Here is a 27947-nt window from a genome sequence, read left to right on the forward strand (position 1 = left end):
ACTAATATCTTTTGACTTAAGTATTGGATAATTGAGTACTTTGTCCACCACTGGCATCAACTCGCAGGATTTCACATGTTACTGAACGGATTTATGTCTCAAACGGATATTTACATGCATAATAATAATAATGATAGTAATGCGAGACCTGCTGCATGTTATAATGATAATAATAAATGCCAAGTCGCTCAACTATATAATAATGGCTTCATGGAAAGAAAAGATAAAATATAAAATTAAAAAGGAAAATATTACAAAATATGATTTGTACTCAATGTACTGTGTCATCCATTGTCAAACATGAGTGTTATCTGGGCATACACTACTACAGCAGGGGTTCTCAACGCTTTTGGATGGGGACCCCCGGAAATGCTTTGGCCATGTCTCCCCCCCCCCCCCCCCAATACAAACTGACTGCAAAAATAACCTTAACAATAGAGAAAATATATCAAAAATAAATACCGAAACCAAGTTTATGCATGTACTGTGTACTATGTAAACTCTTCATTTCCATTTTCTGGCCATTCAGGTGCAAAAAAACAAAAACAAAAAATAAATAATTGGGGGACCCCCGAGGGGTCACGACCCACAGGTTGAGAACCCCTGCACTACAGACCAGACACACAGAATGGTGCATTTTCTAGTACAGGTGCAATTTGGTGAGATAAGTCAAGATAAGGCAGTGGAATTCTGGGTAGTGTAGTTGAACCGACTGAATCAGCATCCGTCCATGAAAGTTAAACTTCCTGGCAGTCAGGTTACGGGAAACAAATGTCTGCGAAACAGGTAAATGTTCCTCTACCCATAATCAATACCCATCCTATATTACAGTTGGCTTATATGTTTCAATGTTACTGCGGGCAAATTGTCCCGTTTTTGGATACTGTGTTTGTCTTGGGACAAAACCGGATTTTCAGTTCAGGTGGCCTGAACATCTAGTGAACACTCAGGTGGCCTGAACATCTAGTAAACACAACACCCTCTAAGCCAATGTTTCTCAACCTCTAGTCCTGGGCCCAAAAGGTGTCCAAATGGACTCTTATGGGGTCTGTAACTCTGAGAGGGTACAAATGGAACCAAAATTGTGTACAACTGAAACCAAATGGACCGTGAGGGTCCATTCGATTCCATTTGTACAAATGGAAAATCACAATAATAACAGAAGGGGAACGTGTTTTTCACCCCACCAATCAAAGACATCCTAACAGACTATCTAAGCCAATCAGAATCCATCTAAGCCAACAACAGACCTCCCAGTAATCTTATCACAGCCAATCATTGTCGTCCCAGCACTCTTGCTGATTGCAACCAATCCCTGATGTCCTAGCACTTTTATAACATCCAATGAGCGACGTCCCGGCACCTTCAAAAGAGCCAATCAGTGACGTCCCAGCAGCTTGGAGAAGAATCCAGTGGAGGGTGAAGACGGAGGCTTTCCGGAGGAGGCAGGGTCAACATCCATCTCCGCCTTCTTCTTCTTATGCTCCGCTCCCAGGAGCTCCTCCTCCTGCAGCTGCTCCAGCTCTGATTGGTCGAGCAGCTCAAAGTCCTCCACCTCGCTGTCAGACTCCTCCTCCTCCGCCAGGTCAAAGGGCGTCAGCGATGTCACCTGCACTTCCTGGGGGCGGGGCCTCGACCGCGACCTCCTCTCGGCGGGGAGGTCGTCCACGGAGGTTACCGCGGCGACCACGGCAGCCTCTATCCTTTCCTGGATGGCGGAGGTAACGGCGGCCGCGATGGCGTCCGACGCCATCTGCTGGACAAGTTCCAGTGCCTGCGCCTCCACGCTGCCATAGGTCTGAGGAGGGGGAGGGGCTTGATTCGATGAGGGAAGGGGGGGAGGGGTCGGGAGGCCGATGCTGAGGTCGCTGTCGTCGCCGTTGCTAAGGCCGTTGTCCAGGGAGGGGAATTCTGGAAGGGTAAACGCCTCTTCTTTGTCCAGGTCTGTGAGGTTGGGGAAAGAATGTAGGAAAAGGAATTATATATTTAGGAATGGAGTAGGAATGCGACAAAAACAAAAAATAAATAATGCGAAGCGATGAGTTTAGATCTTGTAGATCTGCTGCTTTTGCTTCTTTTGAATGTGAATCCTAAGCAGTAACAGTTTTACCCCGACAGAGACGACGTGTGTCTCTTCACCTACCCTCTGAGTTCTCCGTCTGTGGCGTGTGTCCCTCCGACAGGTTAAACGTTCCGTTGTCTGTCCACGTCACGTCAGACACGTCTGTGTCCGAAACACACATCTCCTTACACACAGTGGAGTCCAGCTAACACACACACACACACACACACACACACAACCAAACCAACATTCCCATTAATATAATATACACAAGTGTCCGAATAACATCGTTAAGCTTCAGCGTCTTAACAGGAAACCCAATAAGGCATTATAAGTATGTTTGTCACGATTACAACTTTAAGATTACGATAAATTGTCAAGTTAGGTTAGTGTTTAGGGTAGGGTGTCGGACTAATGACTGACGGACTGTTAGTATGTCTGGCCTGTACCCCCCCTGTTAGCCTACAAGCGTTTCCTAAACAATTAGCATAATATGTTAAAATTATGCTAGTTGTTCCACTTACAGCCAACCAGTTCAAGAAATATTGCTAGTTTCATCAATAAAATAATAATAATAATAATAATAATAATAATAATAATAATAATAATAATAATAATAATAATAATAATAATAATAATAATGATGGACCAAGATTCCAAATGTACTGTATCAATCATGGTGAACGAGAACTTTAACCATTTAAAGGCTGATATACTTCCCGGGGCTCTATACTAGATCCTATAGTATTTCCCTCTACACACCAAACCTCTTCACCGGGAAATAGCCGATCTACAAGCTCACAACGCATAGCACTGTGAGCTTGTAGAGTTGCTGTTTTTGCCGAATGTCCGTGTATAGTATACTGTCAGAGTTATGAGTCAGAGTTACTGTCCTCGAAATGTAAAAGTTTGAGAAGGACTGCGCTATAGCATTCAAGGGGTAGTAGAACCATGAGAGGAGCACCATCTTACCTTAGGGAACATGGAGGAGAGGTCTTCTTCTATGTTCTCCTTCTCACCCTGAGACTGGAGGAGTCGCTTCTCTGCACACAAAACAGGATATATCTCGTTTGTAATTGTAATGTTTATTTTATTGTGCCCACCATCAGTCCATCACATAATTGTCTCCACCAGGCCGAAGCATGGGGAGAGAGTATGTTTTGCACTCCGTCTGTCCGTCCGTCCGTCCATGTGTCTGTCCGTCCGTCCGTGTGTCTGTCTGTCCGCCCGCCCGCCCGTGTGTCCATGTGTCTGTTCGTCCGTCCGTGTGTCTGTCTGTCCGTCCGCCCGCCCGCCCGTGTGTCCATGTGTCCGTCCGTGCGTCCATGTGTCCGTCCGTCCGTCCGTCTGTGCACAGCTAATCTCCGGCAACATTAACCTAGCTGTGTGTGTGTGTGTGCGTGCGTGCGTGCGTATTTTATGATAAGCTACTATTAATAAGTTTACCGTGATTCTCTTTGATCCTGTGAAGTAAGTCCCCAACGCCGAAGTCCAGCTTCTGCAGAACTGGCTTCAGCCACATGAGGAACTCAGGGGAGGAGATGAGGGGCCACAGGAATACCCCCAGAACTGTAGCCCACATTGTGTAGGACATTAGTTCAGTTTAGTTTTATTTGCACACATACAATGTTAAAATATGTGACAAAAGACAAACATGGGGGAAAAAATATATACTTTTATATGGAAATGAACAAAATCAAAACATGATAGTGTCTTTGACACTAGTGTCTTTGATAAAAGATACTGTGCTATCTTATTCCTAAGACGCCGTGCCGTCATGCATAGCACACTGTGCTCTCTTACATTTTGATTTCAGCCATGCATTTGAAAATTTTAAGACGTTTAATAACAAGTTTAATATCACAAGACGTCTCAGTGCCAGTTTGTCTACAACAAAAATATGAACAGAACACGTACCTAAAATGTAGGAGATAACGACTCCAGGAATGTAGCGTCCTAAGACAGCAAAGAAGGTGCACACACTGCAGGCCAGCAAGCAAAACTAAAACCAGGAAGAAGGAAACATCTCATTACATAATAATAATAAAGATAATATAATATAATATGGTTGTTGTCGGATGGAAACCTTGTCCCCTTTTTATTATAATTCTTATAACGATTTTAAATCCACAAGCTTAAGCTTGTGGAGCTTCTCACACTTGTTTGAGTCTGAGAGTGTACAAATATGGACCCGTCCATTTGGTCCACTAAACATAAGAAGTTGAAACATGGAGATACAAGGTTTCTGCCCGACAGCAACGTTAGAAGAAGAAGAAGAAGAAAGTGGTAGATATTGACCTTGCCAGGGTTCTGCTGTTTGAAGGACGAGGTTTCCTGTAGGAACAATCTGAACGACTCACTGATCTCTGGTCCAAGACTGGACCTGCTGTCCTGACCCGAATCCATGAGCTCCCAGCTGGAGAGAGACACAAAACAAACACACCACAAACCATGAGCTAGAGAAGGACAGAGAGTCGGTTGGCCTCAACTAGGACAGATTATTATTATTTTATTTTTATTTTATTTATTTATTTAAGTGAAGTAAGATATTAAATCCCCTTGAAATGAGGGATCATACACTGCTGCCGTTCCCTCTGTAAATACAGCTAGGCCTATTTGTATTTGTTGATCACACATATTAATGTGTTAGGGAAAATGCGGACGGCAGATAGAAATTGGCTAATTGCACACAATGTTCATTCATCTATTCAATCTCTCTCTCTCTCTCTCTCTCTCTCTCTCTCTCTTACAGGCCCTGCAGCAACACAATTTATCATTTAAAATTGGGCATTTAGCAGACGCCCTTCATCCACAAGAAGTGTGTGAGATCAGCATAAACAGAGTAAACACTGTAATTAGAGTGCAGAGAGAACAGTAGTGCCTCAAAGAAACTATACCAGAGCATCAATAACCTAGCATAGCCTATGGCTGCAACAATATGCTATCAATAACATTCAGAGCATCAAAAACCTAGCATAGCCTATGGCTGCAACAATATGCTATCAATAACATTCTGCATTTGAAACTATAGGATGCCAGATCAACAATGAACCTAGAGCATCTATCTAAACCAGTGTTTCCCAGCATTACAAAAAGTGACCAGAAGGGATAGGAAGGACAGATGAGTGCTAGGGGTTGAAGTGGAGTGAAGAGGCGGGGGAGGAAGAGTCTAGGACGTGTAGCGCGTCGTCCAGGGTGTTTTAGGGAAGGGAGAAGAGTCTAGGACGTGTTAAGTGTTGTCAAGGGTGTTTTAGGGAAGGGAGCAGAGTCTAGGACGCGTGGAGCGCTGTCAAGGATGTTTTAGGGAAGGGAGCAGAGTCTAGGACGCGTGGAGCGCTGTCAAGGGTGTTTTAGGGAAGGGAGCAGAGTCTAGGACGCGTGGAGCGCTGTCAAGGGTGTTTTAGGGAAGGGAGAAGAGTCTAGGACGCTCTCCAGGGTGTTTTAGCGAAGGCTTGACCATGCATTCCTGTGATCTACTATAAGTAAGTGGAGAGGGCACGCCGCGCGCAAGTCACAAGATCACAAGCCCACCTCTTTGACATTTAAGCTTTAAGGCTCCCAGCTGACTTGATGACATACACGCATACATGGCCCCTTCAGTACATACGTACACACACTGTACATACAGTATGCTTGTTCTGTGTGCTTGGCTCACACACAGTACAGCAGCTGTAAACACACTGTTGAGGTGCTGTAAATACACACAGGATCTAAGGAGTTAATTCAATTGTAAGGTGAGACAACATGGGGGACAACACACACACACACACACACACACACACAGGCGGCCTCTGTTTCCTCCACAATTTTTCAAAACATAGCATATCTACAAGCTAATAGCGTGGCACGAAGTGAGCTTGTAACCACTGAGTGAGCTTGTAGATCTGCTATCCGACGTATAAAATAATGGCTACAGCGGTGAACATCTAAGGTTACATGGATGCGTTTCCTGGTTTTAATGGTTCCATGCATGTTCAGGTGAGGTGAGTTCAAGCTGTGTGGAATAATAACCCAACGCCCATGTGACACCCTTTGGGTGGGTGAGGGAGGTGACAACTGTATCACCTTTTATGACTTCTGACTCAGCTCCAAGGAATGGTCGCCAGCCAGAGAGATAGAGAGAGAGAGTTGGGGGAAGCGGGAGGGGGGAGGTGGAAGAGTAGAACGAGGTCACTAGGTTTGATACCTGTGTGTGTGTATGCGTGTGTGTTCCTGAACAGCTGTGTCCTGTTGTGTTCTTGAGCAAGACACTGAAATGCCCCCTCCCCTCATACACAGACACACGCTTGCACGCATGCACGCACGCACACCTCTACTTCAAGTGTGTACTCTTACTTTACATGAGTATTTCCATTTGTTAATTTGTTGCTATTCTATGCCACTTACATGGCCAATCTTTGGATTTCTATAGTAAAAATTAAAAACTACAATATACAAACTATATTATGTTTGAATACAGGCCTCTGTTTTGCTCTGTGATGGATGTGACTGAGGATCATCTCACCTGGCGTGTGTGTGTGTGTGTGACTGTGTGTGTGTGTGTGTGTGTGTGTGTGTGTGTGTGTGTGTGTGTGTGCATTCCAAAGCGGTCTGTCCCTGTGCCAGCACTCTCAACGCTTCAACGCTTCACCGTGTCAGTGTCGCAACTTGGCCCACGACTCACTGCACGGGACGCCACACGGCAACCGGAAGTGATCCTTGGGTGATGTCATTTGCAGCTTTTCTTTTGCACACACAGGCACACAAGCACACACTCACACAGGCACACACGCACACACAGGCACACAGGCATACTGTACACACACACAGGCACACACGCACACAGGCACACATGCACACACGCACACAGGCACACAGGCACGGATGCATGCGTGTTGTTGTACTGTATTATGTAGTTGTGTAGCTGGTTTCCAAACGTTTCAGGTCGAGACGCAAAATAGAGATTAGATGTTTGCCTGGGACTCAAACTAATGAAAATAGACAGGTTGCTGTCTGTCTGTCTGTCTGTCTGTCTGTCTGTCTAGCTAGAACATTGTCAAACTGCTCTTGCTGTTGCTGATAACGACAATAAGCCCCTCCAACCTACTTGGAAGTGGAAAGGCTTATTTGCTTCAGATGACACAAAGCAAACAGCGACCCGTTTCTAAATGACCTATACACTGTATCAAAATGACCTATCCACTGTATCTCACATAACATAATGTTCGGCCTCACTTTGGTCTATAGGTTTCTTTTTTATGAAAATGGATATATTTGGTTGAATTTGGGGAGATGAACTCTTGGATGAGCTCGACATCCTTCATGCCTCTACGGCAGCTGTTGGAAGGCCAGACAGACGGACGGACGGACTGACAGACAGACAGACAGACGGTTTGTAATCGCTGAAACAACAACAGCGGCAGGCAGCAGCATGTCTGAGCCTCTAACAAGCTTTAAAAATAGACACACACAAACAATGTGAGGAACGGCGGCAAAAACCCGCCCGGCAGCCTGTTCACATGGTGACAGAGGCAAACGGTAAATATGTTTACGTACAGCCCTCTGTGTGTGCAAGTCAACGGAGGAACATAAAGTGCGTTCGGCGGGAATCAGGAACCCGAGGACACTTCAGTAAGCAACCGGGAAGGGCCCTGGGAATCAAATCGGGGCCGCCTGAAGCGAATACGGCCAGGGTCACACACATCGTGTCGTTTTATGAACGACACTACTAAAACGATAAAACCAAGCCTAGTCTCTAGTCTAATTCACTGTCTATCTGTACGAAGCCAGTCAGTTTTGTACTTTATTGTAAGCTCAAAGGTATCTACTGTATGTAACGGTGTTTAGCAGCAGAAACACGCAGTGTGTTGGTGTTTCTGCTGTTTGTTTTGGTAGCCCAAGAACGCCCTGTCCGGGTGAAAACATCACAATACAGTGTTTCTGCAGGTAAACACCACCACCCTACTCCAGTGGTTGATCAAAATGATGGGTAAAATGTATTGTTTCGTTATGTAAACACAGGGCAAAGTTGTATATACTAATGTGTGCCTTCAAATATCTGATATTTACAGCAAGCCACACCGCCATACGCTGGAGCATACTGTACATGGGCCATTAGAAGTCCACTTCAAGCCGGCCAGACCAACAGTATTACATGACAGTCTTATTTACTCTAAGTATGACATGAGCGAATGTACCGTATGTCTGCTGCTTTCCAAGAAAGAAGCCTGATGTCCCGTTCCCTGTACCATGCTAGTGACTCCGGACGCGGCAACTATATCTCGTGACGACTTGATTTCAGCCAAACGACTTCACCAGCACAAATTCAAACGTTTAAATGGGTCGTTCCCAATCACAGGACTCGGAACCCATTTGTGGGGTCACAGACTCATTTTCATAGGTGCCTTTATTTTTGGTTTCCTACATTTAGTTTTTCGTTATTATTATTATTGTTATTTCAAAACATTTTCAAAAAACATTCCCAAAAGCTTTTTTCATAAATTCCATAAATAGAAAACTAATGTCCCCCGGGCCCGGAATACTCTCAAGGATCCCTGTGGGTCCGTTCCCCCAGACCCTCACTATTGATTTTCTATGAATTACACAACCTACGAAGCCTTGAATGGACATTTCTTTGGTTTTGTTGCATTCATGAGCCAATAATTTGATGACCGGATCAGTAGAAGATTCTTCGAGTCGGTCATCAAATTATTAGCTTATATGTATATGCAAGTTAGTGTACATTTGTTCAAACCTTTGAATAAGCACATTTTTAAAGCGAACATTTTGAAGAAAAAATGGGGGTTGGCGGCCAAATATTGTGGGGCTCCTTGGCATGAAAAAGTTTGAGAACCACTGACGGAAACAGACTTTTCAGAAAACCGTTAGAAGACTTTTTTAAATCACAGCCTCAGGTCTTAATGAGCTAGGAATGCAGGAGAAAACAAAAGAAAATAAAAAAATACATTTTGAATTCAAGGTGTGCAATTGCTAGAAAATAAGTCATTTTTTGGGGTGAACTACTCCTTTCAGATATTTCCATACCTTACTGCTGCACCGTGAGCTTCAGGGGACATCCAGAGAGCTTTGGGGGTTCCTTCTCCACAGATCTCTAACACAGTAGAAGATGTATACAATGACACAACACTTTTTGGGGAGTTTCTTTGTCCGGGGCAAGCGGCAGAGGTTGAGGGAGGGTTCTGGTGCGTTCCGGGGCGGTCCTATCCGGTCCGGGTCACGTCTGACTATGTTTTTTGATTTGTTTTGTTTCTTTATACGTGTCACAGCACACACACGTAGAGTACACACACACACGGCGCGAGAGGAGAGAGCAGAGCTAGTGTTTATCTTCATTGGGAGCTTGGCTGGAGGTGTGGAGTATTTCAAGCAAAGGGGCGCCCGGCTAAAAATAGAGCCGGTCACACAGCATTCCACCAGGACGCATGCTGGGCTTCAGGAGGACAGAAACACACCCCCGTCACCCAACCACCCCCCGATGCCCCCCACCCCACCCTGGCCTACTTCATCACCCCCTTGTGATATCAGGTCGACTCGGGTGGGGTTGTTGTCAGAACGCCTTCAGGAAGATGGAAACAGTTGGCCTAGTTTTTGTTAGACGAAATTGTCAATACATTTAGTCCTATAGTTTTAGTCGTTGTAGTCGTCTTATAGTTTTTTTGTTTTTTTGTCAGTGAAAAGGGTATGGTCGACGAACATTTTCCGTCAGAGTTTTAGTCGACAAAATCAACACTGATGGAGGAAATACTCGGATGTTTTGAAAAGTAGAAATACCACAATGTTACTCTGTTACAAGTTAAACACCTGTATATTCTCAACTTGACTATAGTTTAGGCCAAAAGTATATAGACATTGGCTTCCCCAATTCATTTTCCTCGATGGCCATATTTTGACTAGGGCCGCACACATGAAAAATTGGGGTTTTTATTTTTTCATTCATGAATTAAGCTTCTCAACCAGTGGTCCGGGGACCACCAGTGGTCCTTGAGGGGGTTCCTGGTGGTCTCCAGCTAAATGATGGAGAGTTGGTAACCAAATGGACCCTTATAGATCTTTAACTCTTGAGTGTAAAATTAATTCATTTCAAGACCCCATTTGAAAAGATATGGCAGGGATTCTCATCATTTTAATTTGAAGGATGCCCAGTTTGACATGCATAGGCTATACTGAAACCTCTTATCTCCATATATTGTTTTTGTTTTTCCTACTTGATCATGCAGCATTGCACCAAAGTCTCCAAAATAGCAGAATAGCAAGCTTGAAACGCGGCACAAAGTGACATGTTTTGTGCTTGTTGATCTGCAAATTCTTTTAGCAATTTTTGAATTTGAATCCTGAAAAGTAACAGTTTTGGTTTCCACACTACTTAAAGTAGCAAAAAAGGTTTCAAAGGTTTTCAAAATGTGTCCATTTAAAAAAATATATATATGTCAGATCTACAACGTGACGCGCTGTAAGTGTATAGATCTGACATTTTCAAATATACATAAACATATAAAACAGGGCTACATTGTTTAAGTTATGTTTTCGCTATATTAATCTAAATTATACAAAGTAACTAGTAAGTTAAGTTTTCAAATAACTGTAGTCGCATGAAAAGTACAATAATTTGTAGTGGAGTAGAAGTATAGAAAGAAATATAAATACTCAAGTAAAGTAAAATTGTACTGAGATAGTAAATGTACTTAGTTGCTGTCCTGCTGGGGGGGGGGGGGGTGCTGATGGGAGGGGGGGTGTATGTCTGTCTGCTGCTATATTGTTTCATCTCCTGACACAAGGTCGAGGTGTTGATGTGTGAGAGTGATATACTGTACAGATATAGATAATAGATGCACAGATATAAAAGACATACAGTACGGTGTATGTCACACGTAGCGCCAAACCGGCTGCTACTGCACTAACAGGACCTTAACAGGAGCCCTCGTACAAGGTTTCTTTGACTATGCATCCACCTCTTGGTACCACAGCACCTCAAAGGCCCTTAAAACTAGGCTCCAGACTTCCCAAAACAAACTGGTCAGGCTCCTACTTGGCTTCACCCCCCGAACCCACCTCACCCCTGCCCACTTTTACAGGCTGGAATGGCTTAGGGTCGACGACAGAGTACAGCATCTTGCAATGGGTCTGGTCCACAAGTTTCGATACACCACCAAGATACCCATGTACCTGTCTAGATACTTCCTTAATGTTAATGAAGTCCACACACACAACACCAGAGGGAGTTCAACAAACCATGTACAACCCAGATTCGGCACAAATAAGGGACTAAATTATTTTCACTCCTATGCCACCAAAATGTGGAACGCCCTACCAACAGTCATTAAGACATGCAAATCCCTTGACTCCTTCAAAACCGCTCTCAAAGGGCACCTACGGACGGCTGCAATTCGAAACTGGCCCCCGTAAAATCTGAATCCCCCCCACCGCCCCTGAACATGGTGGACCCTCTTGTAAACAAGTGTAATGCTTAATTGGGTCGTCCACTCACAGTTAAAAGTCTTTGTATTGAGTTTGTGCTTGAAATGTACTGTAATTCTGCAAACTGTTAATACATATTTCAATCAATCAAAAAATACTGCACACTGCGTAGCCAACGATGGCTTCTCAGGTATTGCACTTTGAAAATAGCAGATCTAGAAGCTCACAGCACGTTGCAACGCCAAGGAAAGACCAAGGAGCCGATTGTGGAATACGGGAGGCCGATGAGGGAGCATGCAGCCATCCATAGCACATCAACGGAATCGCAGTGGAGAAGGTCACCAAGTTCAAGTTCCTTGGTATACGTGTAGAGGCGGTGGTTCCCAAACTTTTTAGCCTGTGAGCTTGTACATCGGCTAGTTTCACTACTTCTTAATTATTATATATATTTTTTAATGGAATTTGTTTGTTTTTTAATATATAAACTATATTTTTTAAATTGTGCGGGAGAGGAATTGAAATACATTTTCTTTTCTGTTGCATTTTTACTCAAGTCGTGACCCATAAAAATTGGTCCGTGACCCACAAACGTGTCCCGTCCCAGTGGTGTAGACTAGAGGACCTTGAACCATCCATGCCACACGTGGTGAAAAGGGCATAACGATGCCTGGACTCTCAGCTGTGGAGACGAGAGGGTAACAAGTACCAGAATTCCTTCTTGGAGTGCTGCTGACAGACGACCTGGCCTTGAGGAGAGACGCTGCTGCCGTCACAAAGAGTATATAGCGTATATAGCCAGACAACAATTCCACATTCTCCGAATGCTAAATGGCTCACAGCCTCAGCCTGATGGCCTCACAAGTCTAATATCTCCCCTGAGCCATAGGCAATTACCTTTGGCTAGTGGTTGGCTTTCCATGTGGGAGACCAAGGGTATATTCCCGGGTGGTTTTCCCGTGGGAGGAGGTCAAAAGGGTGGTGAGTGTAGCGGCCTCAGCCTGATGGCCTAAACTGTCTAACATCTCCCCTGAGTCATAGGGATATCCCTTTGGTTTAGTGGTTAAGATGTTGGCGTTCCACGTGGGAGATCGTACCTGGGTGCGATTATTTTAGAGTTCTTAAGAGGGGTGGTGCAGAAGACTATAGGCTGGAAGGTGGTGTTCCTTGCCTCATATTTAATTGCTAATGCTGTTGTTTAGTCTCAGACACACGCACACACGCACGCACACACGCACACACACACACACACACACACACACACAGGACTGGGCTGTACTCTCACTTTCTCAGAAGTTGCGCAAACGTACGTTTCTGTGGTTGCTAACATGAGTTTGGTACTCTGTCAGGTAAACACAACGTTCCATAAACACGATAAACATAGACATAGACACTAAGCAACGCTGTCACCATCCACACTATGACAATCTAAAATACATAATCGACAGATAAATAGATCAATAGATTGACAGACAGACAGACAGACAGACAGACAGACAGACAGTCACTCTGATCAGAAATGAGAAATAGGAAAGTGACATCATCTTTATTTGTTGTTGCCCCAGGCCAATGAGAACTGGCCCTTTGAGCCACACCCCCAGCCCCTGTGTGTCAAGTGTCTGTATTTGCTAAATGACGTAATGCAACTACCCAGGCAGTTCCGGGAGCCGAGAAACAGCTTTGTCACACACACACACGCGCGCACACACACACACACACACACACACACACACACACACACACACACACACACACACACACACACACACACACACACACACACACACACACACACACACACACACACACACACACACACACACACACACACACACACACACACACACACACACACACACACACACACACACACACACACACACACACACACACACAGAGAGAGAGGAATAATACAGCACATAAACAGTACCACACACAGTCCCTTCTTATCACTTTGCTTCCTAAGTTCCTAGTAAGCTTACTTTATTGCACAACACAGAGTGCAATAATAAAGGCTGCCACATATTATGTAATTATCAGAATCAGCTATAGCTTTATTGTCACATCACAGATTTAGAGATGTAAAGCAATTTGTCAATTACTTTTTTCATGTGCGCTCTGTCATTTTCTTTTTTTTCCTTTTTTTTGTGTGCACTTCTGACTATTTTTAAAAGATTTTGAATTGGCACTTGACAAACTGTTGGCACTTTTGGCACTATTTTGATGCCATACCTATACTCATTAACATTTTGAATTAAGAGTTAGTTAACAGCAAATGTAAACATTGTGGTATTGCTACTGAGTAAGTGATATTATTTTGGTGGTTCAAACAAAAAGGTTTTAAGTTTTTGTTAAGGTTAAAGCACTATATTGTGATACCGTTGTAATCATTGCCATAGTGTTTGTTCAGCCATAGTGTGTGAAGTCAAGGGCGCTCTAATCATCGTACATCATCATCAAGAATGGTGGTCCCTTATTGGCCAAGGGTTCCCACCGACATACATATGCCGATTTTCTCAGACACAAAATCTCCATCCATTGTCAATGGCATTTAATGTTTGTGGTCAGACAACACAAACATTAGACACAATGGGCTGGATTTTGAAGATGCGTTTTACAATGGGGTAATACATAAATTGCCCTTGCTCTGCGCACAATCATATTATGAAAGGCATATCGGTCCGTGTTGAACGCACACACATATGGCATACTTTGTCCCTGAATATTTTAGCATTGTGGGAGTGTCCATATGTTAATTATTTTCGCTTTGCGCAATTTGCTATTAAGCCCCTTGACCTAAAAACACTCAGTGCATAACGATTAGACGTGGGTCTGACCACCTCATAAATGCAAAAAGCACTGTTTGATTTTACACTTGAGCGGCTCTGAACTCTGCAGTGTTGCCATGTCTGTTTATTATAAGCAGCTTCTTTTTCTGTAAAGTTGCTTGTATAAATATTGGTAGTACTAGTTGTGGTTGCTTTTCTTGTTTCTAAAGTGGTTACTTGGGCTTTTCTCCTAATGTTGTTTAAACCAGTGATCCTCACACAGCACATTCCCATGTCAAGGATCCCCAGATGAATGCATTTGCCCAACTAAGGACGGCTAATCCAAAATTAAAAAAATAATAATCCAAGATTACTTTTGAAAATAGCAGATCTACCAGCTCACAATGCATCACATTCATTCATTAAAACTATGTACTCTGACTGCAGGGGGATATATAATGATCATTATAACAATGTGCAAGAACATATTTAAAAATAAGGAAGAACTTTATATTTGTGGACAATCAAAATATGTTTTTTTATTTTAATGTGGTGTCATTAAAATTAATCTGGATATGGCAGACTCACTATCTAGAAAATAAAAACATGGCACTTCATTTAAAATATACAGACCCCTGTTATATGCGCTTCTTTTGGGATTATTTTTATAGACCTATTTACATGTTTCTATGAGATATGGCAACAGCGCTCTTTTTGCCTTTTTTTTGTAAAATGTTGAGATTAGAAACGGCCATAATTCTTTCATTTCTCAACCTTTAAAAAAAATAAAAACATCTCCATAATCCTTGGGAAGTTTGCTTTCATACGCTGTATCACACCCAATTCAAGTCTTCTTCAATAAAATGCTACGAGCAAAGACCATATACCATCGGGGCCACAGGCACAGCATTAAGCAGCACCCATTCAACTCATTCCTTCATGTGACTTGAATGAAATAAAATATAATAAACGTTATTTTACTGGTGTTTTTCAATAGAAACAAATTATTTTGAGGTATAAAGGTTACAGCATGCAGTGCAATAGGAATAATTAACCCAAATGTGACAAAGTCATGTCATGTCTTCTATGGTGCCAGCATGAAGAAATACCACGATCCCCAAAGTGCGCATTCCGTATGTGACATCAGCTGACTGGTAAAGAGAATAGTACGGACATGTTGATTGGTACGTCTCAAACACTCCTTAAACACTCCCATGACTAATTCAAGGCCGTTTTGCGCAATCCACGGGGTGTCGAAAGCGCTTCTTAACATGCCCAAAATTGCAATATGACATTCTACACGCCCCCAGCTCTAAAAACTGTAATATGATATGTAATATTATTGGAACTGGATAATCGACCTGTATAACTGATTATAGGAGGGGCAAAAACAATATTCTGGGGGATCAATCCCCTTCAAAATACTTACAAATGATCTCAGGGGTGATGTGACAATTTAATTGGCTTGTAAAATGAGTGGGAGGGACCTATTTCTAAATGGCATATGTCACAAACTGAGGATCCGATCAGCACCAAACTTGATTTGCATGTTGCTTCATGGCCTTGGCCTCTAACGCAACGTCTCCGGGTGGATTCGCAGAGTGTCCAACGGCGTTGGTGCGATGGAGGCAACCACACAGTTTCTAGTTTTATAGTGTTTCAGTTCCAATGTTCTCTGCTCACCACTTAACCTACCTTTAACATAAGGGGGATAAAAAGGTGTGGGAAGTAACATCCGTACAAACACACATGTAGGTGACGGCTGTGTGACAGCTGTCCTCTTATTTGTCACCATAAAGTGACACGATGTCCGTCAGTGTGAAACAGTATAACTGCTGTGGCAGTTTTACTGTTGTTGTTGTGTAACTTGTGTAATGTTTTCAACATGTTGTTATGGCTGACAACAGTCATGTTGTAATATTTCATTACCAGAGCAGGGGTTCTCAAAGGGAGTGCTGTGGCACCCTATGGGGCAGTGGTTCTCAACCTGTGGGTCAGGACCCCCCCAGGGGGTGTTCTCAGTTCAAATATGATTATTTTGAGGGCCTGAAATGGTTGAGAACCCGTGCCCTAGAGTGCCTGCCAGATATGACCCCAGTCCAAGGTGCCGCGGAAGATGTTGGTAATGTTTTCGACCAAAATCATAAAATGATTTTAAACAAATTTTAATTATTTTAAATGAGTCAACCACACATAGGAAAATATGTTCTGTGTTGTACCTAAAGTACAAGGGCAGTGGTGTAAATTATTTCCACCACTGCACGTACAGTACAGTACACTCGTACTGTACTGTACGTGCAGTGGTGGAAATAATTTACACCACTACTGTACACACACACACACACACACACACACACACACACACAGCTGTCAGGCGGCATTCTGGATCGGCTAATCTCCCACAAGGCTTTATCCGAGACTCCGGAAAGCCTGTCTCACAATTACCCACAATGCATCTCTGATGGACACCAGCAGGTGAGCAGCGACACAATCCTGTCTCACTGCCAGATGCCATAAGAGAGAGAGAGAGAGAGAGAGAGAGAGAGAGAGAGAGAGAGAGAGAGAGAGAGAGAGAGAGAGAGACAGAGAGAGAGAGAGAGAGAGAGAGAGAGAGAGAGACAGACTGCCCCCCCCCCATATCGGTGTGTGTGAGAGAGAGTGTGTGTGTGTGTGTGTGTGTGTGTGTGTGTGTGTGTGTGTGAGAGAGAGAGAGAGAGAGAGCGGTCAGGTTACTTGAGCCGGCAGCAGTGCCCCACTGCCCCGGGTAGAGGCACTATATGACGGCGGGGACAGAGGACTGGATGGCCCGGCCACGGGACGGGACTCGAGTGACGCGGCGATAAATCATCATAGCGATATTGATTATTACAATGAACAAGCATAAACACACAGTTCACTTGAACAATGCTGTGGTACATAAGATATTTGAAGACGGATATGCATTTTAGCCCGGTGCAATGCTGCTATAGACAGGCAGTGAACCTGTGAACAGGGCTCTGCACAAGGCTGAATTTGAGGCCATGTTAGCGGGGTTACAGAGAGCTGCATCCCAGCTGCAATGACAGCAATGTCATTGTAACGAATATTTTAGAGCGAAAAAATATTTTTTTCACATTTCACAATCACATTTATAGGAAATATGACTCTAAATGTGACACCAAAATAGTAGCATAAGTTGCTATGCTACTACGGCCACCAAGCCCGGCGAGCCCGCATAGAAGTCGATGGAGAAAGCTTGTCACAGTCTGACGTCAGAATCATGATAGCATTGTTTGATAGCAGTTCTTAGCTCCCGAGGGGCATGTAAGCGGGCCTTTAAAGACTGATTAATGATTATTGTGGGTCAGCAATGTTGGGAATTTGGCAATCAGGATGGAATATTAAAAACCGAACAGATCAGTCTTCATCACATGACTATAGAGAAAATGTGTACCGATTTGTGTAAATGTTTGGACAAAAATGTTAGTCTAGTTTTTTATTTGTTGACAAAATTGTCAAATGTTGTCCTAGTTTAGTCATCACAGCATAGTTTTAATTTAATTTTAATTACATTACAATTACATTACATACAAGCACCAGCCAGCTGTGTCCGCTATGAGGAGCACTATGGCCGCCCCTCCAGAGCATGGGAGGAGCACTGTGGCCGCCCCTCCAGAGCATGGGAACTTGGCGAAGCACCCGCATTTTGAGCACCCACTTTTTCCGCTAGCTAAATGTAGGACTGGTTATCCTCGATCAAAACAGAGGACAGCAAGGATAGAGAGAATAGTGGTATAGAGAGATAGATGACTGCGTTCCAGGACATCACAACTTGGCGGCTGGCTCTGTTCCAGGACATCCGAGCTTGTGGGTTCACATCAGTGCTGCTGATCGAGGACATTTGAGGCACACTGAAGTGGCTTCAGTGTTCTCAACAAAACAACCCCCAAATTGATATGTTGTTGGTTATATTGATATGGGGCTGCGGACACCCATTTGAAAATATGTGCCAATATGTGTGCCAGAGGGATCCCCATAAGAAAACATTTATATTAATTTCAAATTTCAAATAATGTTCAAATACAGCAGTTGTACAAGCTCGCAGCGCAGCACAAAGTGTTTGTGGACATACCGCCCCGAACACGCCTGATCTTGTCCGATAAAGTGGTTAAAATACTGGTGGTGAAAAAACAAAACTAACCCAAAACTAACCCAAACAAAAGCTGTGTTGTGTTGTTGAAAGTGTATTCTCCGGTCATTGGTAATATTGACCAAATCTGTGGATGTATTTCCATCCGGCGGACATATTTTTTTTTCCTGCCCCCCAAAAAACATGTATTATACAGAGAAGATGGGGTCCCGAGAGAATGGACGTTCAACAACACAAAACACAGCCTTTGTGTTGGTGAGTAGCAAAGTAGTTTTATTTTACTAAAGACGGAGACAGCGGAGCAGCACCTGTTAGGAGATTACTCACTAACGCTCCCCAGACCCCACTTTGAGAACCACTGCATTAAAGGTCAGTAATCAGTTGTCCAGTTTAGGCCTCACGTGAACCAGTTCACCGGTGTATCACACGCACACACCCCACTCCCACCACCCCAAACAGCTGTGGGGCTGTTTAGGGGCTTCAGTTATGCTTCAACACCCCACCAGGCACGCAAGCGTTAATTGTACAAACACCCAACCACATGAAAGGATCTTTGCGTTTCTAGGTCAGCCATTCAATTTCTAAGACCCCCAGTATGGTATGCATCAGACCACAGACCCCCCCCCCCCCCCCCCCTCCCCTTTTCATACCATCTCTGGGACCTCAATCTAGACTGTAAAGTCCTCAGTATTAGTGTAACTCTGAGAGAAGGTACACATTTGGTTCCATTTGGACACTCTGACTTGAGTGGGGACGCTGGGGATGTCAGCCAAATGGAACACACACACACACACACACACACACACACACACACACACACACACACACACACACACACACACACACACACACACACACACACACACACACACACACACACACACACACACACACACACACACACACACACACACACACACACACACACACACACACACACACAAAATAGGGGGTAGAGGTATTAACAAGAGCCCAGTCTAACCTTGTGACTCTGTAACGTTTCTACCAGCTGCTGTGTGAAGCACAGCGGAGCTGGTTTCTGAACGATCCCTTTGCCATTTGCCAGCCGTATTGGCTGCCTCGTCTCTAGGCAACCAGCCACTTTTTGCCTCTAGTCAACCTCTCTGCCATGGGATGCTAGCTGTACCACATGGCCAACGTGATGAACGGCATGAAGTCTAACCAATGAAACCATCCGACACTACTTTGATGAAACTTAATAAAGTCAAAGACAGCGACGGTCATACGAACGGGTAACGACGCGCCTAACGGCTCCAACTACTTCATGAATGTTTCCGTAGTACTCAATGCTATAGTATAGATAGAGTGACTGTTCAGTAACAGGGGGGTCTTTCCTTGCATGTCTCTCCAGCACTTTGGTAAACAGAAGACATATTTCTAAGAGAGATATACAGGCAGGATGAACACGTGAAATTGGAAGAGAAAAAACACAAAAGATTATGGATGGGCAATTAATCGTTCATCATATTGGTATGGGTCGATGTTGGCCTTCAAGTGCAATATCGGTATTGAACCGATCTTAACATAGCCGCTATTTTATTTTATAATTATTATTTTGAGGAAATAAACAAAAGACTGAAAAAGCCTTTTGTGATGATGAAGGCTGCAGATTCTATCATCTTTATGGGAAAGCTTTCAAAAGGCTCAACAAGTTGGAACATTATTTAATAAAATTACTATATTCAAGCTGTTTATGGTGGGATATGGCCCAACAATTCAATAACAGGCATTGCTTTTTCAAATTCAGTGTTCATATGCCTTTTTCAGAATGGACAAAATCATAGTTTTAAAAAGAATAAACAGAATGAGATCATATCGACATCGGTTTATATCGGTTATCGGCCAAAAAAGCAATAAAAACAGTATAGTCTGTCTGTCTGTATAATGCCATATGGACAACACACTGAAGAAACATTGCCGCCTAGTGGTGAGAAGCTAATATCAACTCACTCAGACGGCAGCATGCATGCATGGCTCCTCTCCTCAAATTACATATTATGACACTGTCGGATATAGTCTCAGTGGCGAACGAGTCTCCTCGTCTCTAGACCTGTCACAAATATTACATACATCACCTAATCGCAGTTATTTTTGCATAATTGTCAATCGTTTCCATGTTGCAATTTTTTAAAAACATTTAGAAGATGTGGAAAATTGTGAATAATTTACTTTATACTTAACTCTCCTTTTCTGGGGGTCCCTGGCACATAAACCATGCATATTTTCATCACATCAATGTGGGGGTCCATGAAAAGGTTTGACAACCACTGACTTACACCACCTTTAACTCTTGAGGATTTTAAAGGGCAGGTAACAAGAACTAATTTCCTCAAATAGTCTAGAGACCAGTTGTTCTCAAAATGTGGGGTATGTGAGTACCAGGGGTTCCAGGGGGTCCCAGTGAAATAGCATCAAAAATGTTTAGATATTTTAAACCTTGACTATTTGAAAAGAACCGATCTACAAGATCTACAAAAGTCATGGTCTTCTATAGGCTATGCCTGTCAATTATTATCCATGCAATGTTTTTGTGTTGTTGTTCTTATAATCGCTATTATTTGAGATTATCACAATTATTTTTTGCATAATCCTCAAAATTATTTCCCTTGTTGAAAACAAGGTTCATATATTAAACATTTTCAAAAACAGTACAAATACCAGATCTACAAGCTCAAAGGGTGTCGCTTGTAGATCAACTATCAAAGTAAAATGTTATTAAATCATGTACGTTATTTGTCATATGTGCCCTGGGCACCTTTTGTAGACGAAGCCTGAAAGCCAAACAGAAATGTAATTTCAGTTTTTTAAGATATTTTTGGGGGCTTTTTGCCTTTTATTGATATATTTACAGTAGTTAGACAGGAAAGGGGGAGAGAGATGGGGGGGGGGGTAGGGGAGACACGCAGCAAAGATCGTCAGGTTTGGGACTCGAACCCGCGATTACCAGCCTAGGTGCCTGGACCGCTCGGCCGGCCCTGGCATTTGTAACATTTTCATTTGGTCTTGGAGAGGGAGGATAATTGGAAATATTTCACACTCCTGTGAAATGTCTTCTCCTATTTGCTATGTTAATCAGAGAGATATGCGTGACCTGACTGTCTGCCACATTTCAATGCTTTGTGCATGCATGCGCGCGTGCGTGCGTGCGTGCATAGCCTATTACTCTACTTGTGAGGGACACATGCCCCCCTAGATCTAAGAAATACACATTGTGAGGACAATATTCCTAGTCATGACAAGAGAAAGCCTTGTTTTGTTATGAAACATTTAGAGTTTAGGTTTAGTGGTTAGGGTTAGGATTATACATATACATTTAGGTTTAGGAGTTATGTTTAGGATTCGATATATAGTTATATTGATTGATTTAATACTGTATTATCAGTAATCAGTAATACAACTTAAGTAAATGTACTTGTTACTTCCACCACTGCCATCCATCCGTAAATAGGCTACCCATGCATTGACATCAACATCCTTGAGCTGGGATCGGATTAGCCAACCATGTGCGGTCAATCAACCCTATGCGGTGGTGTGATGGCATCTCACATGATGTCGGGACGGGAATTACACAGATTCCAGATCTCCTTGGCCTAACCCTAACCCCTACAACACTATGAAATTCACTAATATCCAATCAGGAACGTCAATTATGTCCCCAATGTGATAGCATTTGCTCTGACAGGCCACATTTGTGCACGCCCAAACAAAGCCCCAAATGCACAAACACACACACACACACACACACACACACACACCCTACCTTGCAGTCAATTGCCGCCATAGGTGAGCCCCTGTAAGAAGATAAGACATGTATTATTTTATTGTCATGTTTATACAACATTATAACGTGTTATTAAGTACTGCAAGCAGCATTCTGGTGTAGCACCCGTCTAGAGCATGGGTTTTCAACAGGTGGTCCGTGGACCACTGGTGGTCCGTGAAGGTGTTGCATGTGGTCCCTGACCATGCATTTAGTAATGTAGGAAAGTGAAGATTCATATTTGAATTTATTGTATTGACCACAAATTGAGAAACAATGCAGTAAATAATCTGGTGAAAAATGATGACGCATCGATGTTGTCAGTTACTGGGAAGACGGATGTCAAGAACTTCCACCGAAAAGTGAGTTAGAATCTCAAGGGAAACCGTACCGTATTGCCTGGTTGAGTCACCATTATAAGGAAATGTGCCCATAATGAATCGCAAGTGTCTGCTTACTGAGTCATAGAATAAGTTACAATGAACAGCACATGAGTTTAATATGGAAGGTTAATTTCTTTCCCCCACACCACGACCATATCCCCCCTCCCAACACAACAATGGTCCCCAGGTTGATTCTCAGTCAGGGCGGTCGTCCCCAGGTTGATTCTCAGTCAGGGTGGTGGTCCCCAGGTTGATTCTCAGTCAGGGTGGTGGTCCCCAGGTTGATTCTCAGTCAGGGTGGTGGTCCCTGGTTCATACTCAGTTGAAAACCCCTGGTCTAGAGACTTCTGCAGGGTTGGCTTCAGGTTCCAGCATTCACTGCCATATAGGAGAACGGTTGAGCCTAAAGGCATGGGCCCATGTTCAGGCACCTCCAGGTCTGTTTCATGAAGGTTGAACCTAAAGGCATGGGCCCACATTCAGGCACGTCCAGGTCTGTTTCATGGGCCCACATTCAGGCACGTCCAGGTCTGTTTCATGGGCCCACATTCAGGCACGTCCAGGTCTGTTTCATGAAGGTTGAACCAAAAGGCATGGGCCCACATTCAGGCACTTCCAGGTCTGTTTCATGAAGGTTGAACCTAAAGGCATGGGCCCACATTCAGGCGCCTCCAGGTCTGTTTCATGGGCCCACATTCAGGCACGTCCAGGGCTGTTTCATGGCGGGAGATCTTAATGACCACTGTTTCCCAAGCAGTGGGTCGGAACCCTGAACACAAATTAAAAATGAAATGAAAAATATCAAGTATGACGATACCTTTGGAAGTGGACAGAGCGACATCTTTAAGCTCCAGAAAGACGATCATCACAGCCAGAGAGACACACAGCGCACAGTAGAGTCTGTACCAGGTGAAGGCAACAAACCTGCAAACACCAAACAGAGAGAGAAAGAGAGAGAGAGAATGAATGGCTATTCATGGTAGAGTGACCATCAGCTTGCGTCACACGTCACACGACGGTGAGTTGAACTGGTTTTAGCAGCGATGCATTGCCGATTATAACCTCCTCAGCATACATACGGTAGGCCTATTTATATAGTAGATCTACAAGCTCACAGTGCGTCACTTTGTGCCACGAGCTTGTACATCTGCTATGTTTGAAAATATTGAAAAGAATATTGAAATACCTTTGAATTATTTAACTCAAATCTTCACTTCTGGGGGTCCCAGGCACTAATGATTTTCAGGTGGTGGTCCTTGGCACAAAAAGGTGTGGTAACTAGTACTGCTGTAGAGTTCACATGGCCCACTGTTTGTAGCAGCTCTGTGCTCTTGTTTACAGCCTGGTCCTTAGTGATCTTAATTACCTTTGGCCAGATGCCAGGCTAATCTGTACACTGAACCTAATCCTGAACAAGACCTACAGTATGTACTGTATGTTGTAATCTGCACTGGTTCCAGTGGCTCGTGGACCAATTTTTAGGGGTCGGGTCGCGAGTAGCAGCAGTGACACCGAGGGGGGAAGGGGGGGCCGAATGCGCCAAGCTGATCCTCATAATAATACTTTTCTCCGCAGCTAAATATCCCCTTTTTTCATTTCATGCATTAAAAAAAACATTATTGTTAAGATTTAAAATATATTTATATTAAATCTTTTGAACCATTCAAAAGTTGTGACTTTTGAAGTTGTGAGTTAATCAAAAGTATTTCATAAATGAAATAAATAAATAAAATCATTTCCATGAATAAAATATTTATAAAGTGAAAATAGCTGATTTTTAATACCTTTTGTTTTGGTTTCCATTTTATTGGTTTTGCAAGAAAAAGAAACATGTAGGCTATTATGTTATACGTAGGCTATACATCACTGTTGTTTCCCTCTCCTGAATTGTCTGTGCTAACCCACCCGGGATTATCAACCAATTATCCTATAAAACTGGTCAAACATTGGCCAAATTGTATTATAATATAAGAAAGAGGCAACAATAAAATTGCTGATTTACAAGCTTGTAGATCTGCTATTGTCATGATAATATTTATCTGTAGAACTGAGTCAAACTGTAGTCAAATGAATAATGCCTCAACTCCTAAATTCCAAGTGCTTATCGGGGTGGGGGGCCCCAGTTCAAATACAATTATTTGGGGGGTCACGGACTGAAAAGGTTGAGAACTACACTGTAAAATCCTCAGTGCTGCTAATTTAACTCTGAAAGTGTACATATGCCATATGGAACCAAATGGACAAATGGACAAATGGACGTTGAGAAACAGCGTTGTAATGTAGAGGTTTACATAAACGCGACCCGCTGGTCCACATAGATTGCGTTTACCTCACTGCACACATTGAAGCAGCACTATGTAAACCTTCCTCTTCTACCCTGGATTTTCAACTTGGTTTCCTGCGCACGTGCTGAATTTTTTTTACCATTTTTTTTTTTACCATTTTTTTACCAGCCTGCTTGCTCAAGGGGATCAATTGAATCACCAGGTCAGAATTCGTGTCAGACTCAGATCCCGTGTCTAGGTGAGACATGACCTTTGACACGATCTAAATGTCTCAATAGAAGAGCAGGGAGACAAGATACAACCACCCCGATAATGTCTGACTATAAATTATATTGTATTAACATACTAGATTAGATCAAATTACATTGTATTCATAAAACAAAATGGCATAGTGCCACTTTAAAGTTAGTGTAAACATACGTATACAAAATATCTCAGATTAACCTAACTATCCAAGGCTCGATTATGACTGTAAAAAATAAATACAAAAAAATGTCAGAGTCTAGACTGTTAGGGTTTTACAGGTTCTGACTTCCGACCCTGTAAAACCTGTGTTATAAGTGCAAAGAAATAAGTTTTAAATAGCTCTAGGCCTATATCGTGATAGCAATCAGCACTGTAGACTAGAGTGTTTACTTTGTTCAGTAACAGTCTCTGCTGGCTCTTTAAAGAAAAATACATTTTCAATGTGGGATACTAATTTCAGGAGAGAGAGAGTAACCTCATACAGGATACACTCATTAATCGGAAGTGATTAAATTGGTATCCTGGCCTGAAAATGTACGAGCTGGAGAGACTGGGACACCCCTGTTATGTTACTGAACAATCACAGTACAGAGTGTCAAATCCATGGTTTGTTTGATGATGATTAAAGCAGAAATAAAAAAGTAAAGCTTTCTGATCCTTGTGGTGAAATAGAAACTGCACACAATAAACAAAAATATTGATACAAACTTTGCATATTATGTATGCATACTGAGAGTCTGAGACCTACAACTATGGTATAGTTTGTGTACAAAAGATTAATAGAAAATACCCTTCAATATAAACTATTCATGAATGCAATTATTGATTTGAATAGTATAGTAGGCCTATGCAATCTCCACTGGTGTATATTGCCATTTTGGACCGTGAGTGCTGCTGTTGGGCAGAAGCTTGTATCTCCATAATGTTTGTCTACACCCCCCAACCCCCCTCGTGCCAACAAAGCATCTTTGAATTGGATATATAATATTATAATATACATATAGCTTATAGACTATTATAGACTCTAATCTCTATATATGTTATCATATATTATAGGCCTACTATAGTTATTATAATATAAATATTATAAGTTATAAGTATATACAGTTTAAAAGCAGCAGACATTAATTAAAAGACTTAGCCTATCACATAGCCTACTGTAAAAGCCAAATGCTATTTTCTATTGTGGTCCATAATCATTCAAACATAGCCTAATGTAGAAAATGTTTTTTTAAACTACAATCATATTTTATAAATATGACTGCGTCATGACTCATGAGTCATGGTGTCTCACCATATCATCTGGATGGTGACAGTCAGCAGGGTGCAGGTCCTACACGGTCTGTCCCAGTTGACGAGCCTCCTCTGGATGCGACACCAACATGTCGGCAAGCGCCACCACCACCGCGGGCATTGAGAGTGTCCCTGCTCCATTGTTGTTGTTGTTCCTGCAGCCTGGGGTCCCCGATCTGGTCCGGGTACAAGTTAACAAACCACCTTCCACCCCGTCTGAAAGTGTCTCACTCAGCCCGGCCTGGCACAGCAGCAACTCCCCGTTCCGTCACGGTGTGGTGGTGGTGGTGTTATGCCGAGATAGGTGACCCATAGAATTATGTCGATTCAATTCACGAGGAGCTGGTGGGTGAAACTGTGAAACCAGTCGACGTTTGAAATTGAATGTGACAGAATTGGTCGACAATCTCTGCATGACGCCGCATCCACGGAACGGCACTTTCTGCCATTTGGACTGACTCGGCTCAGCGGCAACTCCCGTTCCTTCCGTGGACCGTCACCGTGGACGCGTGTCTGGTGTGGTGTCACACCGAGATTGGTTACCCGTTGAATACTGTCATTTAAAAACTTAGCCTCCCTGGCCTAGAGTCCTAGACCAGTGGTCCTTGAGGGGATTCCAATCATTCCATGGTCCCCAGCTAAATGATGGTAACCAAATGGACGCTTATAGATTTAACTCTTGAGAGTGTAAAATGTTTTACGCTCTCAAAAGTTAAATTATTGGTAAACATCTGCATCAGTTAATTTACAAAGTCTACACAATTACAGAATGTAGAAGAATTGTTATTTTGATCGTTTGCCTGTTATCTCTCCTACTACTAGCCTACAGTATGAACGGCGATGGGGTCACCGAGCGGGGTCCATCAGGGAGGCAGTGGTCCCCATGTGCTCCGAGTCCCCGGGTGGTCCCTGGCTCCGGGGTGGTCCCGGTGGTGGTCCCCAGGGTGGTCCGGGACCACCCCATGGGGACTGCCACAGGGAGTCACGGAGACCACTGGCTCCTGGCAGCACAGCTTGAAGCTCCAGCTCTTCCTGAAGGCCTCCAAGGCGTACTACGTCCTATACGGCACGGCCACCAACATGCGCAAATACGGATGTGCGCTGCGCTATGTCAAACTGGCCCTGCATTGCTATGATGCCTTCTGCTCCACGAGCAATGACGACGTGCAGCATCATCCCCAGCAGGCGCTGCTGCTGTTCCACTACCAGTGCCTGTCGCTAGGACATCCAGCTGCTGCTGGCACAGAACGCCAGCGGCAGGGAGGCCCACCTGGAGGAGTACGGCTACCAGACCACAAAGGCCCACCTGGAGGAGTACGCCCAGAGAGGACCGTCTGATCCTGCACAGCCTGCGCCACCACGAGAGCGGCAGCAGCTGTCAGGCCTTTGGTGGCGCGGCCGTGGACCTGGCCACCATCACGACGGACTCGGAGCACCAGCTGTTTGCCAGCAGCTAGTGCTACGAGGTGGCCTGCGACGTTGTGGCGAAGTCGGAGTTCCGCAGAGGAGCGAAAGATCTGGCGCAGGCACTGAGACGGCTGAGTAACATCCACAACGAGATGGGTGTCTATATGCTACATGAACCGGGC

The 27947-nt window shown here is 43.6% G+C and overlaps 1 protein-coding gene across 2 annotated transcripts; it reads right to left on the reverse strand.

Annotated features, from left to right (window-relative positions):
* Positions 1-417: 417 nt before the first annotated feature.
* On the reverse strand, positions 418-26791 carry retreg1 (reticulophagy regulator 1). Of its 2 annotated transcripts, XM_083782970.1 has the most exons (9): positions 26360-26791; positions 23352-23458; positions 22152-22182; positions 4361-4478; positions 3980-4064; positions 3509-3631; positions 3035-3105; positions 2144-2267; positions 418-1944 (listed from the first exon to the last, which is right to left on the reverse strand). In XM_083782970.1, the coding sequence occupies exons 1-9, from the start codon at positions 26497-26499 to the stop codon at positions 1379-1381; spliced, it is 1365 nt and encodes a 454-aa protein (XP_083639096.1). In that variant the 5' UTR covers positions 26500-26791; the 3' UTR covers positions 418-1378. The 2 variants fall into 2 exon arrangements, with proteins under 2 accessions (XP_083639096.1, XP_083639097.1); XM_083782971.1 differs by lacking the exons at positions 22152-22182; positions 23352-23458; positions 26360-26791 and adding an exon at positions 9086-9342.
* Positions 26792-27947: the final 1156 nt, after the last annotated feature.

This window comes from Protomyctophum parallelum, assembly GCF_964188405.1.
Source record: "Protomyctophum parallelum genome assembly, chromosome: 14".
In the NCBI taxonomy this organism is placed as follows: domain Eukaryota; kingdom Metazoa; phylum Chordata; class Actinopteri; order Myctophiformes; family Myctophidae; genus Protomyctophum; species Protomyctophum parallelum.

Bases quoted from the DNA above. Each gene is read 5' to 3' on its own strand.
- retreg1 (XM_083782970.1), bottom strand. From the start codon at position 26,499: ATGGAGCAGGGACACTCTCAATGCCCGCGGTGGTGGTGGCGCTTGCCG. The intron at 23,459-26,359 runs GTGAGACACCAT...TGGTGTTTGCAG, and splicing joins GTCACCATCCAGATGATATG to GTTTGTTGCCTTCACCTGGT. The intron at 4,065-4,360 runs GTCAATATCTAC...TCCTGGTTTTAG, and splicing joins AACAGCAGAACCCTGGCAAG to TTTTGCTTGCTGGCCTGCAG.